Source organism: Panthera tigris, chromosome B1 (assembly GCF_018350195.1).
Source record: "Panthera tigris isolate Pti1 chromosome B1, P.tigris_Pti1_mat1.1, whole genome shotgun sequence".
NCBI lineage: Eukaryota > Metazoa > Chordata > Mammalia > Carnivora > Felidae > Panthera > Panthera tigris.
In genome coordinates, this window is record NC_056663.1 from 41170782 (window position 1) to 41193635 (window position 22854).

The 22854-nt window shown below is 45.5% G+C and overlaps 1 protein-coding gene across 1 annotated transcript; it reads right to left on the reverse strand.

Annotated features, from left to right (window-relative positions):
• Positions 1-1821: 1821 nt before the first annotated feature.
• On the reverse strand, positions 1822-22769 carry GPAT4 (glycerol-3-phosphate acyltransferase 4). Its single transcript, XM_007097048.3, has 12 exons — positions 22387-22769; positions 14462-14531; positions 14000-14300; positions 13121-13195; positions 12285-12374; positions 12008-12101; positions 11259-11374; positions 10115-10170; positions 9481-9566; positions 4976-5104; positions 4809-4888; positions 1822-2828 (listed from the first exon to the last, which is right to left on the reverse strand). The coding sequence occupies exons 1-12, from the start codon at positions 22549-22551 to the stop codon at positions 2720-2722; spliced, it is 1371 nt and encodes a 456-aa protein (XP_007097110.2). The 5' UTR covers positions 22552-22769; the 3' UTR covers positions 1822-2719.
• Positions 22770-22854: the final 85 nt, after the last annotated feature.

Here is a 22854-nt window from a genome sequence, read left to right on the forward strand (position 1 = left end):
GGATACAAACGGACATATTTCTGAATTAGATGGCTTTAGAACTTAGAGCTAAAGTTTGAGCCATGGGTTTAAAACTTACAGACACTTGAGGTGGGAAGAGCTTTGGAGGCCATCTAGCCCAAGCCCTTAATTGTGGATCAGGAACGCAAGAAAAAGAGAACGGCAAATGAGTAGCAGGTTAGGAAGGGGGATTAGAAGCTGGCCCGTGCTCCCCACTAATTGATGCCGTTAATTTTATGCCAGGGTCATCCTCATTGTTGCTAGGATCCTGAGGGCAAGAGTATTCTGGACTTGACATTGCCTTACATGTTCTTCCTAGGTGGTGTGAGGTTTTACAACTCAAGACCTGGCCAGCCATCCCAGATGGAACTCCTTCCTGCCTTATGGATAATGCGGGGCCTGCGGGGCCCCAGTGAAAGAGGATGGTGTAGCCTGAGGACTCCCCATGCTTGTGACAAGCACTAAATAAAGTTTTAGAGAGTGCTTTTTTTGAGGTGTAATGCACATCTCTGCTCCTAGTAAAACAGTAGAATAATCCTAGCTTAGTTTCTGCTAGTATTTCTTTTACACAGCAGTGACTCTAACCCCAGCTTTTGTAACACTCTGCCGTGCCATCAGCAAGATAGGCCTGTTTTCGTAGTTTCTTGTTTTCTCTCATTGTTTTCAGCACACCGATGAAAACCATGATGTAAATGTACTAACAGCAGACAGCTTTTAAAAAAATAACTTTTAAAAAGGGAACTTGATCTTCAAGACCAATTTTAAAGATCATCCCAGACGGTTGTTAAACACTAAACACTATAAATATTGCCTCCTCTAAAGGCTGAAAACCACTGTTTACTCTTGGTAAAACAGTTCATAAGAGGCTGTTCCCTACAGTCAAAACAGTGTTTTTATTTGAGAGAAAAATAATCTTTCACTGGCTAGCGAGGTGAAAGGTAAGAGGAAAGGGGAGGCTAGGAAGGGAGATAAAGGAACAGGAAGTAGGTAGGGCAAGAGTCAGACTAAGGACAGAAAAGACAAAGTGCTATCACGTCAGTGGCTCAGGAGCAGGGCTGCCCTTCCACATCATCCCGTCACAGGCCAGAGGGTGGCCTCGGAGAGGCACCGCTTACCACAGCTGGTGCAAATCCTGAAAGGTGTCATGACCATGCTGGGGGGGGGGGGGAAGAGGAGGGAGTGGGGATGGATGGATGGATGGATGGATGGATGGATGGATGGGTGAATGCTGGGGATGAGGCAACTCTCTCTCTCTCGTTAGGTATGTGAAATTGGTAGACCCTAGAAGCCAGAACTGGTGAGGGTTGCTAGGCTTCAGACCTGCCCTCACAGTGACCGTGGGTGGATGCAGGGACCGCACGAGGCCTGCAGCTCTCCTCTGGCTGTGTGGGAGCCCACACCCAGCCAGAACCCACCTGGCCCCCTCACTAACCCTTCCAGAGCCTCCGTTCCTTCCTTGCCCCCATAGGTCCTTGTTGCTTTCCACCGTCCTTCCATCCAGACTGCCTGCCTCATCTGCTTTGTCCCCAACCCCAACAAACAGTGCCTCTTCATACGCCTCTAATCCCACTGCACCTATCCACGCAGAAATCCACAGCTCATCTGTGCTGGAAATTCCAAGTTAACCAGACAGATATGCAAACATCCAACAGGAGCGGTAGCTCCTTCTGAATAATACTATTCCTCAGTCCAGAAGTCAGGTGGATTCCCTACAGTCTTGGGGTTATGGTCAAGTCAGAGACCTGTAACTGCTGTTAAGAGACATGTTACTTAGGGCTGCAGCCAGGGGAGACAGAGGGAAGGGAAAAACCCCTCGGATCATTGACCATCAGAGACAATTTTATTGACTCACAGAAACAAACCCAAAGCCCTCTGCAGCAGCTCTGAGCTCAGACCTTGTCCTGCCACGTTTCATGGACCTACACTTGTAACACTGAGCAACTTGTCCTTCAAAGTAGCACTTCAACCCCCACAACAACCCTGTGAGGTAGGTATCACCACCCTTCCCCTCCTGAGCCAGGTTACAGATGGGGAAACCGAGGCACGAGTTAACAGAGAGCAAGTCACATGGGAGTTCAGGGTTAGCACTGGAGCTGGAACACAAAATGACTCTTGGTTCCCACCACACGCTAGTCACCGATCACCTTGCTTCTCACCGTCCCCTCTGGTGACTGCCCGTGGCAGCAGCACAGGAATGAAACCTCGCTTTGCTGAGAGCCCCTGCAGACAACAGTTTTCTTTCCATCCAGTCTGCAGAGCTCCGGGGCAGGGGGTGATGTTCAGGCCAAAGCAGGCCGCACCGCCTCGGCGCTGTCTCCTTGCGCACAGGTGGACCCCTTCCCCAGCAGAGCCCCTGGCACGTGGCACCCGCAACAGACCAAACACAGGCCCATGGCCGATTCTTCCCGACCACTCAGTCCCACATGTGTGCAGGTGGAGAGGGGACTTTAATGGCATTCCCCAATGGACTCATTGTAAAGAAGACAAGAAGGGTGTCCCATCCCGGGCAGCGGCCCCCAGCGGCGTCCGCTTCCGATGGCAAGCCCAGGGGTCCCCGGGGCGGTCCTGAAGAAGCTGGAGTCCTAGGCTCCAGGGCGGCCTGAGGAGCCCTGCAGGTGGCAAGGACGCAGCAGTGGGGGTGGCAGGGGGCGGTGGCAGCTCCAGCTGGCTCGCGGGTCAGGCCCGCGAGTGGTGGCTCCAGCCAGCGCGAGGCGCGGGCTCAGGACCGGCTCCTGTCCTCATGGTTCCCAACGATCATCTTGCTGTACAGCTTCTGCTGCTCCTCTTTGAACGTGTCCTTCACCTTCTCCCTCTTCAGACCACCATCCCTGATGGGAGAAAGGCTGGTGTAAGAGCAAAGAAGGCCTCCAGCCCACCCAGTCACAGCCAGCAGCAACACGCTGCTCCAAACCCAAGAAGAACCTGTCAGAAACAAAAGTACCCCGTGGCTCTCTCCCTCCCGAGGTGCCGTCAGTAGTGAGGCTACACGCCCCAACTCCACCGTTTCTATTATAGCTCTCACTCTTGCCCTGGGGTCAGAACTCCCCACTCATGTTCAAGGCACTTTGTAATCACTTCAACCTACCAAGGAGTTTACAATTCTTTCTACCAATTTGCCCTCACCTTACAAAAGATACAGGAGGTATTCTGGGATCATGGAACGTGAGCCAAGCTTTAAGAAACACTGAGACTATAATGAATCCGCACATCTGATCTGTGGGATAAAATCTGTAAATTCAGACCCAGGGATTCTGCAAATTCATGCCAACAACAAACAAGGGGAGCTGCCACTCCTGACGACTTCTGTGCGTGAGGGACAGTGCTGCAAAGGAAACCAAGTCACTCTCAGGGTCCTGGGCTGACAACCCTGGCACCGCCCCCCAATATCTCCCAATCAATTCCCTATACTTGGATTTGCTTCTTCAAAGTCCCACTCCCATTCGTCACCCCAACTGCTCGCCTACACCCTAGAATGAGCATCTCTCACCTTTAACAACTAATGGAAGCCCAAGTCCACCTTCAGGCTTTCCACTACAGCTTTTTTCCCCCTTTGAGTTATGGAGGTGGCCATGGCAGAGAAAGTCTGGACGGACCTTAAGCTGATGCCCGTACCATCTGCTGCCCCTTTACAAGCCATGGCAAAGGTAGTCACGCTGGTCGTTCTTAGGCCTCTCGGACAGGGCATGCGGGCAGTGGCAAACACTCCAGCTCCAGCGGCCTGTCAGACCGGAGTTCAAAGTCTGGCTCCACTGCTTGCTCTGTGACTCTGAAAACGGTTACCTGACCTCTCTTGAGTGCGGGTGTCCTGTTTGTAAGATGGGAGTAACAATGCTCATACTGCAGGCACCTGCTGTGAGGACGGAGTGAGCTCGGCACCTAGAGCAGCCTCAGCACAGCGTCTGGCTGATGAGGAGTGTTCGATAAGGGAAGCAATTTTTAAAAGGCCATACCTGAGAGCCATGCCATCACCTAAGAATCCACATGTCAGTATCAAATTTGAATTTCTACATTCTTTCCCCGTAATGCCCACTTTAGTCAAATGCCCTATAGAACTCACCCTTGTGCTTAAAACAAAGGGTCCTAGGGCATGGAATGATTTCCCTGAACCAGCATTCCTCCCGATCACAGTCCTGTAATTTGGAGGCTAACTACTGCATATTCTGGCGTAAGGGTCCACAACTATGGCCCGTGGGCCGAATGCAGCCTGGTAACTGTCCTGATAAAGTCTTACTGGAACACAGGCATGCTCCTTTGTTCAGTCTCTGGTTGCCGCCACACTATGATGGCACACTTAAGCTGTTACAACGGAGACCACATGATCCACAAAGTAAAAAATTTACTGACTCTACAGAGAAAGTTTGCCAACTGCTGCTCTAATAGGTAACAAGCCAAATACAATAAAGGAAACTTCTGTCTTTCCAAGGATAGTCCAGTTTTGCCAAATGTACAAGATCAGAGAGCCCAATGCTTCTATGAAGTTTCCAGACCAGCATCAGGCCAGCCCTTCTGAAGGACCAGGACTGCCTGGTGCTCTGGTAGACTAACACAAACCCAGAAGGTACACAGAATCAACTGCTTCAGTCTAGTCATGCTGGGCTCTGTGTTCCCCAAAGTTAGGGCGGCATGGACTACTTCTGAGTTGACACCAGGAGAAAGGAGTCAAACTGTTCACTCTCCAAGGCTGACAAGCTGAATTCTCTACAACAGGGAGAAGGCGGATTCTTTGTAAATGGAGTCAGCAATTCAGCTTCTGCTTCAGAAATTCCCATCCTGCTACACTCAGCTGATAAAACCCGGCTCTGACTCACCAAAGCAGGTCCACGAGCCCTCCCTGCCTGGCAATGGCCGATTTCACCCTATTTGCAAACTGGACGGCATCTTCATCAGTCTGTGAGAAAGAATAAATGAGACCACTCAACACAGGCTGATGTCACACAGATAGAAGTGAAGACTTCTGCATGGTGTGGGGACCCACCTCTCTGGTCATGGGAGGCAGGTACCAAACACTGCAGACAATGGCCCAGCTGGTCATCATTCTCAGCAGGTACGTTACCATCCCATATTTGCTGCTGTTCCAGAAGGCATCACCAAACTGAGGGTCATACTGAAAAAGAGTGGAAAATTGGATGGTAAGAAGTCAGTAGTTCAAACGAGGTGGGTTGTCAACAGCAACTTTTGTGAATACATCACCTGGGGCAGTATCAGTACCAGAAAGCCATACTCAGACCCCTCCATGAACACTTCTGAAATGATTCTACACCTGGGCACTATGACCTTTAGCAACACGAACCCCCCGATTGACTCAGATTTTGCTGTGGATCATTAGGGAGGACTCTCTGAACCGCCTTCCCCCAACAAACGTCCTCCTTCTCTTTGATCCATTTCAGGTTTTACTCATTCATGGGTGTATGTAGTTATTAACATGTTTAAGCAGATCCAAAATCAGAGAAGAGGATTAGACACTCCCATATCTCCACTCCCCAGATTCAACCATTACCGACATCCCACCATCCTTGCCCCCGTCATCCTTGCCCCCACCATCCCGCACCTGCTCACAAACCCTATCTCCAACAATGGTGTCCTTCACTCCTCAATGCTTCTACATGTGCCTCACTCAAACAGAGACACCTTCTCACATCACTGCCAAGTTTTTAAGATCATTTCTGGTGCTCCGGACCAAGGAGAAGACAATTACAAAGCTTACGCTATGCTTCTGTAATTATACCTCTAACAAAGCTAATGATCTGTTTAAGCGGGAGGCTCTGCTCTGATCACATCGCCAGCATTCTAGAGGGAACAGGGGTGCGACAGCTCACGAGGCCACCACACGCGTGCTGCCCTCCCTGCCAAGCAGCAGGCTCAACAGAGACTTTCTTTTGCCAATGACTCTAGTGAAGGCTAAGGCTGTACTCCAGTGGTATCTTGTGGGAAAAGTGGCTGACACCGTGACCCGCAGTCTCACCAACAGAAGAAGAATTTAAGCAGCAGGTAAGCAGGGTTGGGAGAGCTGTGCAAGCTATCAAAGCAGCAGCAAAAGGAACACAGTCTTTGAAGACAATGACCGAACCGACTGTCCTGCAACTGCCAGCACGTGTCTGAAGGGCTCTCACAGACATGACACCAGACTGTAATTATAGCACAAAGACGGGGACCAGAGTGGGGAAAATTAGAAAGAGGCAGAATCTCAAGAGTTCTCCCACAGGACCTAGCTGCCACTGTGTCAGAAATGCCCTTTCTCTGCAGAAGCTTGAGAAGGAACACCAGCAGGGACGCTGTGGAGACTAAGGCACTTGACAGGCTGGGGCAGGATTTGGACTACACAATCTTTTCTAAGGCTCTCCAAGCCACTTTATGATTCTCAGAACAGAAATTGGATAATTATGCCTAGTTGTGGACCTGACTACAGGAAGGAAGACATTTAGATTAAATTACAGACTCAACTAAGAAATTCAAATTTATAGAAAGCTTTGTGAGTTTATATTATAATAGCAAAGGGAAATAAAGGAGAAGAACGAGTTTTAAATAGAAGCTAATGTTTAAAAACTGCACAGAGAAACGAAAACTGTTCAAGCATAATTTTTTCCTCCATTTGAAACTGGCATCCCTTTGTATGGCCATCCCTGATCTATTACTTATGGCTTGCAATTTATAAACAGAAAGAGTTACAAACCCCTGTTAGAATCTCTCTGCAGCACTATCACCAACAGCCAAATTAAGGAAAGAGCCCAAATGTCCTTCAACAGATAAATGGATGAAGAAGATGTGGTGCATACATATAATGGGGTACTCCTCGCAATCAAAAAGAATGAAATCTTGCTAACCTGCAACATTGTGGATGGAATTAGAGGGTATTATTCTAAGCAAAATAAGTCAGAGAAAAGACAAATAGCATATGGTTTCATTCATATTTGGAATTTAAGAAACACACCAGATGAACACAGGGAAGGGAAGGAAAAATAAGATAAAAACAGAGAGGGAGGAAAAATAAGAGACTCTTAAATACAGAGAACAAACTGAGGGTTGCTGGCGGGGTGGTGGTGGGGGATGGGCTAAAGAGCTGATGGGCATTAAGGAGGGCGCTTGTTGGGATGAGCACTGGGTGTTACATGGAAGTGATGAGTCACTGGGTTCTACTCCTGAAACCAATACCACACTGTATATTAACTAACTTGAATATAAATAAGTTTTTAAAAAAAGAAAAAAAGAGAAGCTAATGTTTATGTTTTGAAGAAAGTGGTGTTACATTTTATAAGCACTATATGGATAAAATAGTTGATGTTATGTGTGCCAGCACTTTGTTTAGAGTTGATTTTCTGTTCCATGCTGGGCAGACACTGTTGAGAGAAAAACAAAGCAAAAACTCAAAATAGTAATAAATTTCTCAAAGTCAAATAATGGTTTAATTTTGGTGCAAATGTAGTAAGAGCCTTGAAATTGCTAAGATTGTCCAAATTTGATTACCAATGAAGGCTTTATAACAACTAGCAAAGTTGTAGAGCAAAAGGTTTTTTTTTTTTTCTGTTTTTTGTTTTCTTTGAGAGAAGAAGAAAGCTGGAGTTGGAGAGGGGCAGAGGAAGAGAGAATCTTAAACAGGCTCTACACTCAGTGGGGAGCCCAACACGGGGGATCCATCCCACAAACCTGAGTTCATGACCTAAGCCAAAATCAAGTCGGATGCTCAAAGGACTCAGGCACCCCAAGCAGAAGTTCTTAATCATAACTGTTTGTTAATAAATTTGGGGAGGGAATGAAATTATATGTAAAATTTACATGCCTTTTGGGGCACCTGAGTGGCCCAGTCGGTTAAGTGTCCGACTTCAGCTTGGGTCATGATCTTGCAGTTCGTGGGTTCGAGCCCTACACTGGGCTCGCTGCTGTCTGCACAGAGCCCACTTTGGATCCTCTGTCCCCCTCTCTCTGCCCCTGCCCCATTTGTGCTCTCTCAAAAAATAAACATTAAAAAAAAATTTTTTTTTTAAATTTACATGCCTTTTTCTTTGGAGAAGAGCCATAACTGCCCCAAGGGTCCAGGTACCCAAACTTGTTAAGAACCACTGCTCCACAGCAGGGTTCCCAAACGAGCGCATCAGCAGCACCCAGAATGGGTTAGAAATGCAAGTTCAGAAACACCCAGCAATATGCATTTTCCCAGTCCTCCCAGGTGATGTTGACGCAGCTGTAAAGAACCAATGTTCCGGAGTGAGCAGGGACAGTGAGGAAGGGCCTCCTCTAGGAACTTGTTTCTTACGAGCATGTACAGAGCAGCCCAGGATCCCTAGTACATTCAAATGCAGGACGGCATGCACATGACACAAACACCGCTCGCCAGGTTCTTCCCCATAGCAGACACAGTTAATGGACTGTTTTCTTTCTTGAGTTCCCAGAGACAGCACCCTCAACAGGTGGCTTACGCAGCCCTGACCCATGGATCAGTTAGTTAGTTACCCTACAGCCACTGTTCATGTGCCATTCCTGCACTGGAGCTCTGCCTCCCTAGTTAAGGGGAGGGCTGGTGAGTGTTTGCTTACCCAGGAGAAACCCCTCTTCCTCAACTGCACGAGCTGTGCTGGCAAAGTGACAGTGATTCTTTCAAAATAATGCTCTGCAAACAGCAAGCAGACCCTTGCAAAAGTATAGAGACTAAATTCTAAGTATAACTGACACAGATTTACTCATTGTTTCACCCTGATCTGAGATTTCAACGTCAATACTTTAAACATACTGACAACAGCCTGTGGTGTTTAGAAATCATAGTATTCTTTTAGAAATAGTACAATGTAAGTATTTATAAAATCAGATGGACGTGATGGGGGGCAGGAAGGAGAAAAAAGAGAAACTGACTGAATTCTATACTCCCAGGTAAGTCTGAGCAGTTAGAGGTACAAGCACCCGAAAAGTGGGGGAGCAGCCTAGACGAGCTCTTTGGGTGCATTTCATTTTCATAAGCTGTTCCTGGTACAGAAAATGACATCACAGCCCAAGCTGTGGAGCTGTCTCTTCCTTCAGTGTTAAGAACACATCTGTAGCCATCCGTGCTGGCCTCTCCACCAACTGTACAAATCCAGCCGGGCCACACCCTCAACTCCCTGCGGCAAGCCTCCTCTTCGAGTGGAGTACCTTGCATTCTGGGTAGGTTTAGGAAGAAAGAGGTGATAAGGGGGGGGGAGGGTGGCGACAAGCAAAGCTTGTGAAGGGTCCCCCACCTCCTGAATCTGGTGGTGGCAGTGAGGTGTGGGCTCCAATTGGCTGTTCCTCATTCAGCCCCTCCCCTGCCCCTTCTAATGGGCTGGAGACTGTGAACAATTCCACGGTCTCCTCCTCCAGCACACTCTACCCACACTAGCCAAGCCCAAGCTGCTCCACTGGAGGATCAACCCACGAACCAGTGACACCAGCTTCTTCCTCCCCTTTCTCTTGCTGTGTCCCATTCATGGCATCTGCGGTAACAACCACATGTCCCCTCAGAGGTCTTGCTTGTACCTTGATAGCAACAGGGTAAACTGTGGCTCCAATCTCAAAACTTCCTTTTTTGAACATCATCACTGATGTATTATTGATGCAGGTTCCTAAAATGCAGAAGAGAGTAAAATGCTATTTCTTTTGGTCCTTTACCTCAGAGACTAGGAGTTTAAGGACTAAATACAATAATAAAACCTCTTTTAATGGCTTTTCAAACAGGATAAATCTGTCATCTCCATAGCTTATGGATGAATACCTAAAAGGGATAAGCAAGACACTGTACTGTTTCTTACTCTAGTACAAGATCATTTTCCCAATTAACACACCCAGATTAGATAAAAGGCCAGAGCCACTCAGTGGACTTGGGAGGTCTCAGTAAGAATCTACATGAAGCTGAGATCCCACTGACAATACTATAGAGGGGACTCCTGCATTGGGAAAGGTCACACTATGGCCTTCAGTCCAAATTCTGAACTTTCCTGAGTGTTCAGTCCCACAACAAATTTTGAGGGGGACCGAACATTATTCAGTGAAAACAGAGAACCCCTGCAAGGGTTGGGGGACTTGGTCTGAGGTGGCAGCAGAGTCATCATCCTGCATGGCTTTCCCACCCTCCCCACCCAGAAACTCTTTGCAGTGATCGACCCCTTCTTACCCTCTGGGAAGATGAGGATGGGTAGCTTGCTTTTATCCTGCACATGCTCAGTCAGTCTTTAGAAGAGACAAATAGAACAAAGGTTCAGACAGCCTTATGTCCATCATCACCAAATGCACTTATAAAACAACCTATGCAGATGTCACAGGGGATGTCGTATATGAGTTAACAAATAACGACTATCTTTTACAAACCCACAGTCTAAATTGTATAAAGACAAAGCTTATGAAGACACAGAAAATCAGATGACTACTATTTAACTCCTACAACTATTGAATGCAGTCTTAACATCTATGTAGAGGACACTGCTCAAACTTGGGGCTACTAAAAGAATGTGCCTGCCACAGGGCCTTGAGGACAGCACCCTCAATAAACACCTGTTACTGGACTTCTGGACTTCCTAACAGCCTTGCTGGGTTGGACCTACAGTCCACCTGGCTTTACACCATCCCTGAGAGATGAGGTAAAGGGAGTCCAATGGCAGGTCCATTTGCCCTGTGGAATACCGCCTCACCTGAGTCTTGCTGCTCTCCATTCCCTGCAAAGCTCTCACCATTGCTTACACCACATCTACCTTTCTTTCAAACTTGAAAACAGAGAAGCACTTGGTTCCATTGCCTTAAGTTGGTTTTTATTTGTGATAATGAATTCACCTTGAGATTTCAGATAGCGTTAAAAGTTCATATGTTTAGGGGCACCTGGGTGGCTCAATCGGTTAAGTGTCTGACTTCCGCTCAGGTCATGATCTTATAGTTGGTGGGTTGGAACCCCGCATTGGGCTCTGAGCTGTCAGCACAGAGCCTGCTTTGGATTCTGTGTTTCCCTCTTTCTCTGCCCTTCCCTTTCTCATGCTCTGTCTCTGTCTCTCAAAAAATGAATAAACATTAAAAAAATTTTTTTTAAAGTTCATACGTTTATCACAAGGAATAAAAAAGGTTAATTAATAGACGTTACTAACTTGACAAATGATACTAGGCTTTCTATACTTTTTATATTCCGTATTTTAGGGAAAAAAATGTTTTACTATGAAAGCAGTCTAGGCTCAGTGTAGAAGACACTATAATTCCACTGTGGAGGGATAACTACCCCTAAAATGCATACATTCTAACTGGTCTCACGGAGCAATGGCATTTCATTGATTTACCTTTTAGCCACCAGGTGGCGATCTTTCACTTCAGAACGCTCGAACCAGACGTGTGGGCAGGCCTTCACCATGGCTCTCTGAATCACACCCATGAGTCCCCCGTGCACTTGACCCACCTAACCTCACACAAAGGAATAACTGGGAGTGAAACCATCCTCACACAAATCCCCCACTCTGTGGAGAAAGCCCCAGATCCCAAAAGGAAAGTACCGCAACCTCTCACCCTCTAACATTTTATTGATCAACACGTTTCTCACTATAAAGACACCATTGTTAGACTCCCTGAATCTTACATTCGCCTTTTAATCAGACAAAGCAAAAATATGTAATTGAAAACACAGCTGAAAGCCCTAAAAAGAACTAAACTGAAAGCCCTAAAAAGAACTAATGGTGCTGAGCAATACCTTGTGTAAAAATGCTTTCCCTGGGCAGATTGTCCAATGCCCTTGAACCCAGTCCTTTCAAATCCTTCCCTGTCCTTCACCCCTTTCCGTGGTCTACCTAAACATCCAAAGTCTAATCTCCAACCGCACTCAGTTACTCTGATCAGAATACTTCCTATCAAAGTACCGAGGAGTTCTCAAAGCAATAGAAACAAAGGCTACTATCTATGTTGGGGCCCACATGTAAAAACATGGCTCCATGTTTACACCCTTAGGTAAGAGATCTATGAAGGGACCAGAAGCGTCCTAGCCCTGAGCATTCTAAAGTTCTTACTTGCCCAAGAAAGCAACAGAAGAAGGTCTTACCATGGCATAGTAGCCATCACTGGCCAAAATGATGACATCAATGGGAGAGGTGTGATTGGCCACACAGATGCCACCGTTTCGAGGCCTGTTTTCCCTGTGTTTAAAACATATGCAAAGCAACAAAAATCCATGGGAAACCATTCATGCGGAGCCTGCTGCCCCCCTCCTCACCAGATCCATCAGCTCTGAGAGCTCAGAAGAGCCCCCGTGGGCTGGCTGCAGGTAGGTTGTGTTTTGCCAGTGCCATTTCCCTCCACATCATACCAAGTGACCTCACCTGTCATGGTAGGTAATGATGGCTGTCAGGGCTCGCACGCAGATCCGGTAACACATTAAGTGAACATGTTTACTCAGGAACTCCTTAAACCTGATACAACAGGACAAAGATTTTTGTTTTTATTTTACGCAGGGGAAGGCAGGAAAGTTACTGACTCTAACAATGTAATTATCATGCCTACAGTCCTTTATGACTGCTAAGTATTTTTATAAATATTGGTGGATATGATAAAACTACAATGTAATAGTGTCTTTATGACTGCATATGAGGACACAAAGAAATGAGGAGAATTGCTTAAATTCACCTAAGTTAATGGGTTTAGAATTTATAGCTCTCAAATGTCCACCACAGGTGAGTCTCCTCAATTCTCTTCCTTCCCAGCCAACACCTAGAGGCAGGGCAAAGGACAGAGGGTCTGACCTCACCAGCCCAGGGAAGAAGAGAGCCAGCTCTCGAACTTTCAGATGAAACAAATTTCTCTTCAAAAAAAAAAAAAAAAAACACAACACAAAAAAGCCCTACCTATATTTCTTATCCTCTTATCAATTTATCAACACAGCAGAATGCTCAAAAGTAAACAATGTGCTGTAAAATCTGCTGGCACTGAACTCCACGGCTGTGAGGTTCCTCCCTTCAACACTCTTCCCAGAGTGTCAGAGGGCAAAAGAACACAGTCACAGATCAAGACTGATGAAAAAAAACAACAAAAAACCCACAACCTTCATGCTGATGCCACTGTTATCACTGGCTTATCTTATCTATCGAAGATGCTGTGGATGTGGCTGTCCCCAAAGGAGTGGCCTGGCTGGAGCCACCATTTGTGGACATGGACTCACCTCCCATTTGGCAGGTATCCCACCACGGTTGTGCCTACCACCAGAAGGCTAATCCCAGTGAAAGCAAGAGCTATCCTGTAAAGAAGAAGACCCATGAGAACACAGCACACAAATCCTTGCACTAAGGACAGAATCAAGAATGTGAAAATGAAAGTGGGCATCACAAAACCACCCCCAAGACCTGATCACCCAGGACCCATCTAGATAAGAGCTCCATCTAGAAAAGTGAGCAGGCCTATCATCACCAGAGAGCATCTGAATTCCAAGCTGCCAGTGAACTGTGGATTTGGCTCTCAGCTGACACGACCTCCTCAGGCATCAGGCTGCCATAATGACGATGGAAAAGCCTACTGTTGGCTGCTGTGCCCTCAGGCACCTGCTGTCCTGCTGTCTTACCCTTCCCTTTGGCTCTGCACCCTGGCAGAAGCACAACTTCTCTGTTGAGCAATAGGAAGTAGAGCCCGAAGGTACCAGGAGCCAGCAAGGCGTACTCAGAATAGTACATGGTACAGAAAAACGGAGAGATCAATGTTGCCTCTGTATTAGAGAGGCACACTTATAGGAAAGAATTAGCCGCGCCCAGGGAGCAGTAATCAGAGTACACCACGTTCCCTGGTCCTGTGTTTAGTCCACGTAGGCGAGCAGTTTGATTTTAAGAAACCCAACTATTTCTGTCTGATATGCAGAGAATCCAAGGGCCTCTAAAGGATAATCACCAGTGTACCCTTCCAAGGGTTGGACAGACTGGCCAGTGACACAATCATACCATGATCCTTTCTAAAATGGGAAAGCAAAGCAGGGCGACCCAGGTAGGTCAGTCACGCCTCGGGCTTAGAGGCAGAGGCTCAGGCCTTTTGTCCCCATGAGGCCTGCCCTCACCTGAGTGGCAGAAGGAAGCAATATCGAATCAGCACTCCTAATCCCCATAAGACCGTGAGCCGAAGGCTGATGTACTGGAAGTTATAGTTGGTTCTGCTCAGCAGGTTCCAGGACTCCAATTCCTCTGCTGAGAATCTCTTTGTCACCTCATCATCCATAATGGTCTCCATTCCTTTCCGGCAAAAGTAGAAGATGTCAGAGAGCTCAAACTCTGGAGTATTATCCAGAGCCTTACTACTACCACTTCGACGGATTTCTTTGATCTCTTCTTCCAGCGAAGTGGGATCTTTTGCAATGATTCCTGCAAAAGAGAACACCCCTGTCAAGCAGCATGTTGGGAGGGTGCACGTTAAAAACATTCAGAGTCCACATCCTCCCTCTGATACAGTGAAGAGTATGTGTGGAATTACAAGCACTTAGGAACATAGACGGTTTGGGATAAGGAGTGAAAGCCAGGCTTACCATTCGTATAGGGCTTGTAAAGTTGGTGGTTCTTCTCCTTGGCGCCTCTCTCCATTCTCAAGGTGGCCCACTGTGGGGGGAAATGGCAACACAAGGAATGAGACCCTTCTTCACACAGTGAATGCCGCCATTTCCATCCCGGAAAGTCCCCATCCTGGTCACCTGAGATGGGACTGTGGCTGAGAAAGCACCCGCTCTACAAGGAAAGTCAAAGCCTTCTCCTTCTAGAGCAGGCCCCTCCTTGACAACAAGGAGACAAAAGTTAAGTTATCTATAGCAAAGGCCTGAGGACACCTGGGTCTGTTTCTCAGGCCTAGGTTCTCTCTGAATCTTTGTCTCCAGGATACTGAAAGAATTCACCAACTGCTGATACACAGACCTCTTGCATTTCCTCGTCACTGCCAAACAGCAGCTATTCACAAACAGCAAAATCAAGCATCCTTTAAGCGACTGCCTACCACTTGATGCTACGTACCTCCCAAATTATTCCAAAAGCCACAGTTTTAGTTTTTGAATATTAAAAAAATCTGTATGTCTAGACTGTCCATCCACCTCTAAGTAGCCTTTTAATAGAAGGACCCCAAGACCTGACATAGAAGGGCCTGAGAGTGGTTTAGTATTAAACAAAATCACACAAAAACACTATTTGGAGGGGCGCTTGGGTGGCTCAGTCAGTTAAGTGACCGACTCTTGATTTCGGCTCAAGTCATGATGTGAGTTCGAGCCCCACGTCGGGCCCCCTGCTAACAGTGTGGAGCCTGCTTGGGATTCTCTCTCTCTCCTCTCTCTCTGCTCCTCCCTCTCTCTCTCAAAATAAATAAATATACATTAAAAACAACAACAAAAACAACACTGCTTGGAGGTTTAAAGAAAATCTAGTTTGACACCTCTGCTAAGTCCTTTAATCACCTCACTCCAACACTCTTTTCCATCTACAAAATAAGACTGATAGGATGTCAACCTCCTGCTTCATGGGGTCACTGGGATCAGATGAGATCATGTATATGACAGAGGTTGGGAAACTGCAGACCACCCTAACTGTCCTCATTGCTACTGAAATAATAGCGGATTCCAGAAACGATCTAGAAAAGAAGCCTCTTCCTAGAGCCTCTCTTCTTTAACATCCATCTAGCCAAAGTCAGCGAGCCAGGGTCTCTCCTGCCACCCTCATAACGAGAAGTGGCAACAAGCTCACTCTCCCTGCCTGGAATGTTAGTGCTACACAGAAACCTATGCCCATGACCAAAGAAATAGAACAGATATTTTAAAAGGTGTCTTTTCAAACTTCAGTTTCCTCAGTTACGCAAGCTATCATTCTGTGACACAGCAAAACCCACACGGCCTACAGCGCCTGGTGCGGACTCTGCTGGCAGAGCCACGCATAGTAGGAAGGCTATGCCGCGTGGTCTAGCAGAGCCAAAGGCAGGACACGAGTTTCTTCGGTGATCTGACCTCATGTGGAAACTTCTTAAACAGACAGCTTAGAGTCACCCACTCAAAGAGGGGTCTAAGGCAAGAAAACCCACATCACCCATTTTCTATACATCAGGTATTTAATTAGCACTGATGTTTTCTGGCTCTACGCATGGATGATCTTTTCTAGAAGAAAATGTAAATGAAGCTCCTAAAATGGAGGAAGGTGGATTCCACCTGTGAAGTCCATCTAGGGAGAAGGTGAATAGGGGCAAGAGAGCTTAGAACAAGCCTGACATATACAGACACAGGTTGCTCAACCAGAACTTAGGCTTTTCCATTTTGGTCAAGACTGCATGAGTACAGCAAACATAGAATCAGAAAAACTTGGTTCTATAGGACAACTTTGGTATTTAGACAAAGTTGCAACAGGCAGGTAATATACGATATCAAGCCTCTTGAGCACTAGAATTGAAGTCTGTGAGGACTGCTTCACTATGCAAAATTCAAGATTGCTGTGGTGTTTTAATGGGAATGGTACAGGTCAAATGAGACTCTATGTCTCCCAGCTCTATCACAGAGCTGTCCTAAATATCGCCTTGCCCTCCTGCTTTGTACCTGTAGCTTTGCTTTGTCACACTTCAGGTCCATTACAAAATGCTTGTGGGTTTAGAAGGGAACTGTGCAGTCACAAGAGTAGGAGGAAGGAGGGCAGGGCTAGAGGAACCTCGTTGTTGGCAGCGAAAAGCCTGTCACGGAGTGGGCCAATCCGTGAACTGGACTGCGTCAGCCTGGTGCAGAAGACTGAATGTAAGGGGTGACGCACAGGAGCAATGTCTGACAACCACACATCTGGCTTCTATGAGCTGTCACCTTATTAAAGAAGTACAGTGTTCAGAGACCCAGAATAAAACAGAGAATCCTAGGTTCAGAGTTCATTCCTATGAACCTCCTCTCCTTCCCCTGGTGTGAGATGCCATCTACCGCGCTACTCAGTATCAGATTACCAAATCATTCCCTTCTCAGCTTCTCCCAGAGAAGAGACCATGTGAGGGCATTAACAATGCCACACGCTCAGGTAACATTAAACCCAAGGCAGACCTTGGCAGGTGAGGTGCAGGCCCAGTCCCTAAAAAGGCAGATGGTTCACTGGTGCATTTTTGCTAGTTGCTCCTTCTACCGAATGCTACAATTTAGGAATTAATCACAAGTAACGTCTAATAGTCTTAGCAACACTAATCTCAGCAGTCAGCCCCCACTGCATTTTTCCACATATATATCCAAAGAATGAGGCCCTTAGAAAAACCAGGCTCCCATCATCCAGCACCTTTATTCTCCTGCAAACACCACCTCTTTTAATGTCTCTTTTCTTTCCCTGCTTCAGCTGTAACCTCCAAGTAGCTACTAGCAAATCTGCAAATCTTTACTTCACAGAAGTGCCAACTTCTATTCCTAATCGTCTGCTGGTCATCTCCATGTTCAAGTCCAGCTGGCTCTTAACAGCATGTTGCGAACTCAAAACAGCATACCTCCTCCCAACCCCAAAAGTGCTCCCCTCCCTGTGGCCCCAGGATCACTATCTCTCTGGTCATGCAAGCTTTCAAGCTTCCCATCTGTCACCAAGTCCTAGCAATCCTCCCCTGAAATGGCACCCTTCCACAGCTGCCTCTTGTGTGATGTCATCACCTTTGTCCCTAGCCTATTCTCTTGCCTGTATTAATGTAAAGGCGATTCAATTGCTCTTTCCTCCCTTCATGCCACTCAAACACATGCTGCCAGTCTGATCATGTCACTTCCTTGCTCAAAAACCTTCAATCGTTCTCCAATAGATAAAGAAACACTTAGTTTTGGGGTGCCTGGCTGGCTCAGTCGGTTAAGCATCTGACTTCGGCTCAGATCATGATGTCACAGTTCGTGGGCTTGAGCCCTGCATCGGGCTCTGTGCTGACAGCTCAGAGCCTGGAGCCTACTTCCAATTCTGGGTTTCCCTCTCTGCCCTTCCCTGCTCATGCTCTCTCTCTCTCTCTCTCTCTCTCTCTAATAAACACTGAAAAAAAAAAAAAAAAAGAAACACTTGGTTTTATAATCCACCTCACTCCCTCTGTGCATCCAATGTTTTTACTCCACTAAACTATGTACTGTCTGCACTTCTAGAATGCTTTTGCCTTTTTAAGATCCAGTTCAAATGCCAACCCTTATACAAAATATTAGTTAATTCCTGTGGAGTTCATCTCTGCCTGTGTATTTTAATTGGCATCTAATTGTAAATTGGTTCTGTATGCATATACTTGTCTTTCGTAGACTATGAACACCTTGAGGGGCGGGAGCCAGAACCTACCCATGTTCTCACTCCAGCAGAGTCTGACAGAGGAGAGGGCCCCACATGTAGTAGGCAGTCAATAAGGGCTGTATTTAATTAATCAACTCCCAGGATTTCTCTTCATCAAGGTCTCCGCATGAAAAGATGAGGGATAAAACCTAAAACTACTTCCCATCATCTTCCCCACCACAGTCACCTTCTCACCTCGTTCAGCTCATCCTTTCAGCCACTCAGGGTTATGTTACAATCACCCTTCTCACTGGGGTTGGGAGGGCAGACCTGACTGACATGACCTCGTTCACTATAGGCACATAAGGACCTGTTACTACTTCTGCTCTGTAGATGAGGAAGCACGTGGGAAAGCCTGATGACTGAAGTCAAGTTGCAGAGCTCGTGAGAAGAGCGCTGAATTTCAAGCTAAGGGGCACTGGATTGGAAAGCTCATGCCCATCCCACTACAATCCCACTGTACAGCCTCTTGGGTTTCCTCACAACCACCACTTGCTTTCTAGCATTCTCTGTCAGCCACTTCGGCTTTGTACTTCAATGTTAGATTACAACAGTCTCTGACCTGACCTGATAAATCTCTAGCCTATGAGGGAAAATAACTCCAGTCACTTCTTTCCATCTATTTCTATACTTTCTACTTTCTCCTTTCCCAAATCATCTTCAACTCAGTGGGAAGTCCACTCCCAGGACTTCTACCCCAAATAATACCATCATCACTGTGTTTAGGGTATATGTGAAGCACCAACATTAAAACAAAACCACTTTTAAAGAATACTGCTGCCCAGCCAAAGCATAAGAGACTGTTAAAAACTGAGAACAAACTAAGGGTTGATGGGGGGTGGGAGGGAGGGGAGGGTGGGGGATGGGTATTGAGGAGGGCACCTTTTGGGATGAGCACTGGGTGTTGTACGGAAACCAATTTGACAATAAATTTCATATACTGGAAAAAAAAAAAAAAAGAACACTACTGCCCTCTGCGCACGAAGACCTTCTGCAACTCAGCACTGACAAGACCTACACTGAGTTAAGTCTTCCAGGACAGGGAACAGAGAAGTCACTGACCCACCCATATTCTCCCCTTGGCAGGTATACCAACATTCTTTTACAGACAAGGATGTACTAATTGTGGGAAACTAGCTGTTAAGCCAGGGCTTACTTCGTTCTGCCAAAAGCACAGGTATCGCTACAGTATGGACCATGAGATACGCAGTTTTAATAATCCTTATGAAGATTACCCAGTAAAAGTGGCTGACAAAATCCCAAAACATGGATACAAAGTTATATACATATATATATAAATATGTATTATATGTATAACATATGTAATATACAATATATATGACACATATTATACATATATTACGTATATTATACATATAATATATATATATATACTATTAACCACAACATATGAATGCAGTTGCCAAAGACTAAAAGGTAACACACGTACAAAACGTTAAAGGTACTATAAGCTGGGTAAACATCAACGAATGCTTAAAATTCTTTAATATTATATTATTTGTCCGGTTATCTACTGCTACATAACAAACCACCCCACAACTCAGAGGCTTAAAACACCACCACCAATTATTTTGCTCATGAATCTGCAAATTGTACCAGGTTTGACATCGGCTGGGTGGCTCAAAGGCTGAGGGCTGGGATCCTCTGCTGACTTGCTCACTCCTGTGTGTGGTAGTTGATGATGGTTGTCAGGGCCTCCTTGGGACTGAGAGCTGGAATACCTAATACATGGCCTAGCCTGGGCTTCCTCACAACATGGCAGCTAACTTCCAGGGGCAAACATCCCAAGAGTCAGACAGAAGGTATATTGCCATTTTTAACCTAATCTCACATGTTACAAAGTAGAATTAACATCCACTACCTTCTATTTGTTAGAAACGAGTCATAAAGCACGCCCCTATTCATAAGGAAGTCAATCAGAATTCTACCTTTTGATGGCAGACATCAGAATCACTCGGGGAATTTAAAAATACCCATCCAGACCAACTGAATCAGAATCTCTGGGAAGATTCTAGTACTCCCAAATAAGTAGTACTTTTAAAATGCTTCCCTAGGTAACTCAAATGTATAGTTGGGAGACTGAACCACAGAATTAAGATGATCTCTGAGCTTCCTTCCAGTTCCAAAACTCTAGATTATCAGCCCAATGTAAGAAAGGATGAAGGAGCTAAAAAAGGTAAAATAAAAAGTCTATTAAAAAAAACAAAAAAACAGGGGCGCCTGGGTGGCTCAGTCGGTTAAGAGTCTGACTTCGGCTTGGGTCATGATCTCGTGGTCCGTGAGTTCAAGCCCTGTGTCGGGCTCTGTGCTGACAGCTCAGAGCCTGTTTCAGATTCTGTGTCTCCCTCTTTCTCTCTCCTCCCCCACTCATGCTCTGTCTCTCTCTTCTCAAAAATAAATAAACGTTAAAAAAAAAATTAAAAAAAAAACAAAACCACAAGCACAGATGTATTTTTAGATGTATACATGGATACACACATGTATACTTTCCAAGATCTATGACCAGTTTGGCCAAATCCAACTTGTGTCTAATACTAATGCTGATAAATACAGCATTCAGTTCTTACTGTCCATTAAGGTCAACTCCGAACAGTAATAGTGAGACAAGACCAGATAGTCTTGCAGAGCCACCTATAACCTTGCTGGAATTTAGCAGGCCTTTCTAGCCCACCTGACTCTAGCTCACAGCCAATTTGTAATTACCCACATAGCTCCACAGGACAGTGCCAAGAGCACCCAGAGCCCTCTCAGCCCCTGATACTACTGCTAGGAAATAAGAAGTGCAAATCTAGTTCCTGAAATCTTCAATCTTGAGGTCAAAACTGGATATACCTAAATATACACACATTATTTCCAGAAGCACTTCTAAATCACTGTGCCTCGAACTAGTGATTTTCAAGATGTGGTCAGCAAAGAAAGTTTCTGATGGCCAAGATTATCTATCCCATGGATTGGCCCAACAATGTATACCTAATGAATTTTCCACTGTGTAATTATTATCTACATTAAAGTCACAAAAGCATACATTTAAAAATATAGTCACAATTAGAATGATTTTAATTGGCTATGAACTTTTAATATATTAATTTTGGGGGACATATTCAAATGGAAAAGGGAATATGTACAGATCCTAGGTCAGTTTAAAGTGGTTAATTTTATGTCAATCTCACCTCAAAATTTTTTAGTGTAAAATCGTAATTCTTACAGGAATATTAAATACTAAATCCCAATATTCAATAATATACATAAAAATATTTCCCACTATAAAGTAACATTTCATACAGCTTGCTTAATCTTTCAGAGTCTCCATTTTCCACTGATAAAATGTAGATGTCCTGTCCACTGAAGAATAAATAACCAAAGGAAAATGACTGAATTTTTTATGAACCGTAAGATACCAGATGAACAAATAATTTCTCAAATTTTGCATTTCTCAAATTATATATGGTCTCAGCTATGAAAAAGAATACCTGAAGATTTGGTGACGACTGAAAACAGATATTGCTAACAAGTTATCAACTCTGGATAGATATTAAAAGTCCTGTGGCACAGATCAACTTTAGGAAATACTACTTCTCACCCATTTCCTTTACATTGTGGCCACTTTTGTTCAGGGTATAATTGGTTAGGTTTTGACATATGTTAAGAAATTTATTGTCCTTCTCTTCTATCTTTAGGAAAATAAACCAATTCATCAAATGACCTGCCATGTTAATTCTTTCTGTCCGAAACGCAAGAACCTACGGAAGATAAATGTTAAATGTCTGAACTAGAGAAAGGTCTCTCCCACACGTATCAGTGAGGAAATACCTTAACAGGAGCTCTGTGTTTCAATATCTGTTACATAAGAAGAGGCAGAGTCTGGCAGTGATTTTTAATCCTAAGCTCCTCTTTTTTAAATAAATAGGCAAGGTATGGAGATACGGGAGGTTCCTTTGCTCAGATGAATCAAACATTCAAGTACTTTAGCTGGAAAAGAAAGTTTGCTGAAGGCTTTCACAAATACACATTTTTTTTTTAAACTCAAAATGCCACTTCCCAGTCTCTCAACTTTCTCTGTATGCAACAGAGAGATAATAATCTGCCAGACAAGAACAACTCTTTGCTAACAGCATTTCTTCCCTCCTCTGTGAAGCAACTATTTGTAAACAGCACAACTTACCGCAAAGATTTTTAACAAGGTTTTCATGTAGAGCTTTCGGATACCAAAGGAGACTCCAAAAATGGCAGGGACTATGATGAAAACGAGGAGGAGGGTGAAGAGGACGGTCAGGGAGATGCCCAGAAGGTTGACAATCAGGCTGTCAAAGGGGAGCAACAGGAACATGGTGGAGGATCCAGGCAGGGCCAGTGCCCTCCTCCCCAAGAACAAAGCACTGTCTTCGGATAGTCCTATCAGACAGCACCAGCCTGGGAGAGAAAGCGAGTCCCCATAGGATAGCAAACCCTGTTCCAAGTTCACATCATTCGACTGCCTGGGGGCAGGAGGACCGTAAAAAAAGGCCGTAGGGGACAGCCCAAAAATGCCAGCTCTCCCCAGAACAGATGGACTCTAGAGGTGAATGAGGCAGGAGCGATCTTCAGCACAAGCATCTGAGTCCGGGAGCAGTTTCTGTGAAAGTGAGTAGCA

Coding starts and splice junctions, on each gene's coding strand:
- GPAT4 (XM_007097048.3), bottom strand. CDS start 22,551: ATGTTCCTGTTGCTCCCCTTTGACAGCCTGATTGTCAACCTTCTGGGC. Junction 4,889..4,975: donor TGCCTCCCATGACCAGAGAG/GTGGGTCCCCAC, acceptor TCTTTCTCACAG/ACTGATGAAGATGCCGTCCA. Junction 2,829..4,808: donor GGGCTCGTGGACCTGCTTTG/GTGAGTCAGAGC, acceptor TTCTCCCATCAG/GGATGGTGGTCTGAAGAGGG.